Genomic DNA, 2,582 nt, shown 5'->3' with positions numbered 1-2,582 from the left:
CCCTCTTGCTGGCGGGTGGCGGGCGGCGGGCGGGCGAGCGGGGGCATCAGCGAGGAGCCGGGGTTTCCCCTTTGCGTGGGCGGCTGGGAAACCCCGATCTTCGTCTGCTCGCTGCTGCTGCGCTACCGAGCAGATCAGCTGCTGGGCGGCCGAAGGAACCTTCCCTGGATCTTCCCCCTCTTGCTGGCCGGCGGGCGAGCGGCGGGCATTAGCGAGGAGCCGGGGTTTCCCCTTTGCGTGGGCGGCCGGGAAGACCCAGGGAAGGTTCCTTCGGCCGCCCAGCAGCTGATCTGCTTGGTAGCGCAGCAGCAGCGAGGAGCCGAATCGGGGTTTCCCCACACGCAAAGGGGAAACCCCGATTCGGCTCCTCGCTGCTGCTGCGCTACACTCCCACTTCTCTTTCTACATCTCTTCCCTCTACTTTCTTAGTCCTTCATTCCCCTTCCTACTTCGCTCCAGTCCTTCTCTTCTCCCTTCACTCTTCTACTTTCTCTTTCTTCTTCTTTACTTTTCCCTAGTGATTATTATCCTAATTCATCTCTTGTTTAACAGTGATAGCTTGTTCCTGTACACTTTGAAACTATCGGTGTCTTTTCTAAATTTGTAATTTTGACCACTTCTATACATACAATTCTTTATCTTAGTTATATTATATGCTTATCTAATGCTGCCTCCTCAAAACCTAATTTGTCATCTGGGTCTTCCACCATTCATTCTTTATTTTCTTCTTTTTTAATCACTATAATTTAATTTCTATGCATATTCATTTTCTATCCAATCATAAAATTTCACCTATACTTTATAATATTCTGTATCTTTCCTCTCTTTAATTTTCACTGTCAGTCTATTCATCTCTGCACTGTCCACAATTTTCTTAAGCACTTATCCTTCAGAAGGAATTTTGGTTCTTTCCCATTTTTGTGCAAATGCAAGTCTAGCTCTCATTCCAGTTGTTGATTTTGTCATTTTAATCTTTTGCACTTTACCCAGTGCATGGTTGGTTCAGTGGGAAAGATATTAAAACCTGCAAAATAGGCACATATATACTGTACATGTCATATTATACAAAACAATTTCTTAATCTTCATTCTTCTCCAGGCTCCTTTAACTTCTTTGTTTCTTAAAGCATAGATAAGAGGGTTCAGCATGGGGATCACAACAGCATAAAACACAGAAATCACTTTGTCATAATTCAGAGAATGAGAAGAGCTTGGTTGCACATACATGAAGAAGAGGGTGCCATAGAAAATCACAATAGCAGTCAGATGGGAGGCACAGGTAGAGAAAACTTTGTATCTTCCGCTAGTCGAATGTTTTGTAAAGATGTCATGCAGAATATAGATATAGGAGATAATGACTGTGACGAGGGATCCAGTTAAATTGATAGTACTCAAGACAAAGAGCTGGATTGCTTTTGGCTGAATGTTAGAGCAGGATAAAGCTAGAAGTGGTGGGTCATTGCAGTAAAAGTGGTTAATTAAATTTGGGCCACAGAAGGATAACTGGAATGTTAATGCTGTCTGGATAACTGAGTTCACAAATCCATAGCTATAGACACCAAATACCAAGGAAACACAGCACCTTTTGGACATAATTCTGGAATAAAGCAACGGGTGGCAAATGGCCACATATCGATCATAGGCCATGACTGATAGCAAAAACAATTCAGTGGTCACCAATGCAACAAACATAAAAAATTGTATAAGACATCCAGTCCATGAAATGGTTTTCTTCTCAACTAAAAAATCTGCTATTGCCTTGGGGGTAACAGTTGAAGAATAGCTGGCATCCAGGAAGGCCAAATGGCTGAGAAAGAAGTACATTGGAGTATGTAGCTGGGAATCCACCTTGATCAACAGGATCATCCCAAGATTTGCACTCAGTGTGATGAGATAAATAATCAAGAATATGTTAAAGAGAACAACTTGTAATTCTGGATGATCTGTGAACCCTGAAAAGATGAATTCAGTCACCTGGGTCTGATTTTGTCCAATCATGTAGTCCTGTCTTTTTTTTTCCTGCCAATGGTTTGAAGGGAGGAAGAAGAAATCAAGATTGCTATACTGTTGTTCATTAACTTTTCATGTTTACTGGATTATTTTAAAATAAATATTTAATGTTTGTTGATCTGAAAAGTGGACCCTGCTCCTGTGGGAATAACAGTAGTTAGGTGGGTGATGATGATTTAAATATGCTTCACCAAAGTTTATAATTCAAGATCACTCACTTTATTATTGAACTTGAGAGTCAGTTTGGTCCAGTGTTTAAGAAACCAATCTTGAAATCAGGAGACTTGAGTTCTAACACCACCTGAGCCATGAAATCCAACCAGGCGACTTTGAGCCAGTCACTCTCTATTTCTCTCAGCCCAACTTACCTCACAGTGTTGTGGGAAAAAGATGAAGATGAAGGTGTGTTTGTTATGTTTGCTGCTTTGAGTTAAAAGCACTATAAAAACAAACAAAGAAATAATACAATTTCCCTAAATCAAATAAAATTATTTTCACATATTCATATTCTTTTCAATAGAAAACTGAAAAGAAAACGTTTGGCTGGAACAATTTTGTTCCAAGGTAGTCACA

At 40.9% G+C, this 2,582-nt stretch overlaps 1 protein-coding gene across 1 annotated transcript; it reads right to left on the bottom strand.

The window, feature by feature from the left end:
- Nucleotides 1–1,055: 1,055 nt before the first annotated feature.
- LOC139159101 (olfactory receptor 5M5-like) lies at nucleotides 1,056–1,997 on the bottom strand. The gene has a single exon (XM_070736466.1). The coding sequence runs from the start codon at nucleotides 1,995–1,997 to the stop codon at nucleotides 1,056–1,058; it is 942 nt and encodes a 313-aa protein (XP_070592567.1).
- Nucleotides 1,998–2,582: the final 585 nt, after the last annotated feature.

This window comes from Erythrolamprus reginae, chromosome 1 (genome assembly GCF_031021105.1).
Source record: "Erythrolamprus reginae isolate rEryReg1 chromosome 1, rEryReg1.hap1, whole genome shotgun sequence".
Taxonomy (NCBI): domain Eukaryota; kingdom Metazoa; phylum Chordata; class Lepidosauria; order Squamata; family Dipsadidae; genus Erythrolamprus; species Erythrolamprus reginae.
Note: the sequence above shows the minus strand (reverse complement) of the source record. Positions and strands in the feature narration are given on the sequence as shown.

Excerpts from the sequence above, each read along its gene's own strand:
- LOC139159101 (XM_070736466.1), bottom strand. The coding sequence starts at position 1,997 with ATGATTGGACAAAATCAGACCCAGGTGACTGAATTCATCTTTTCAGGG.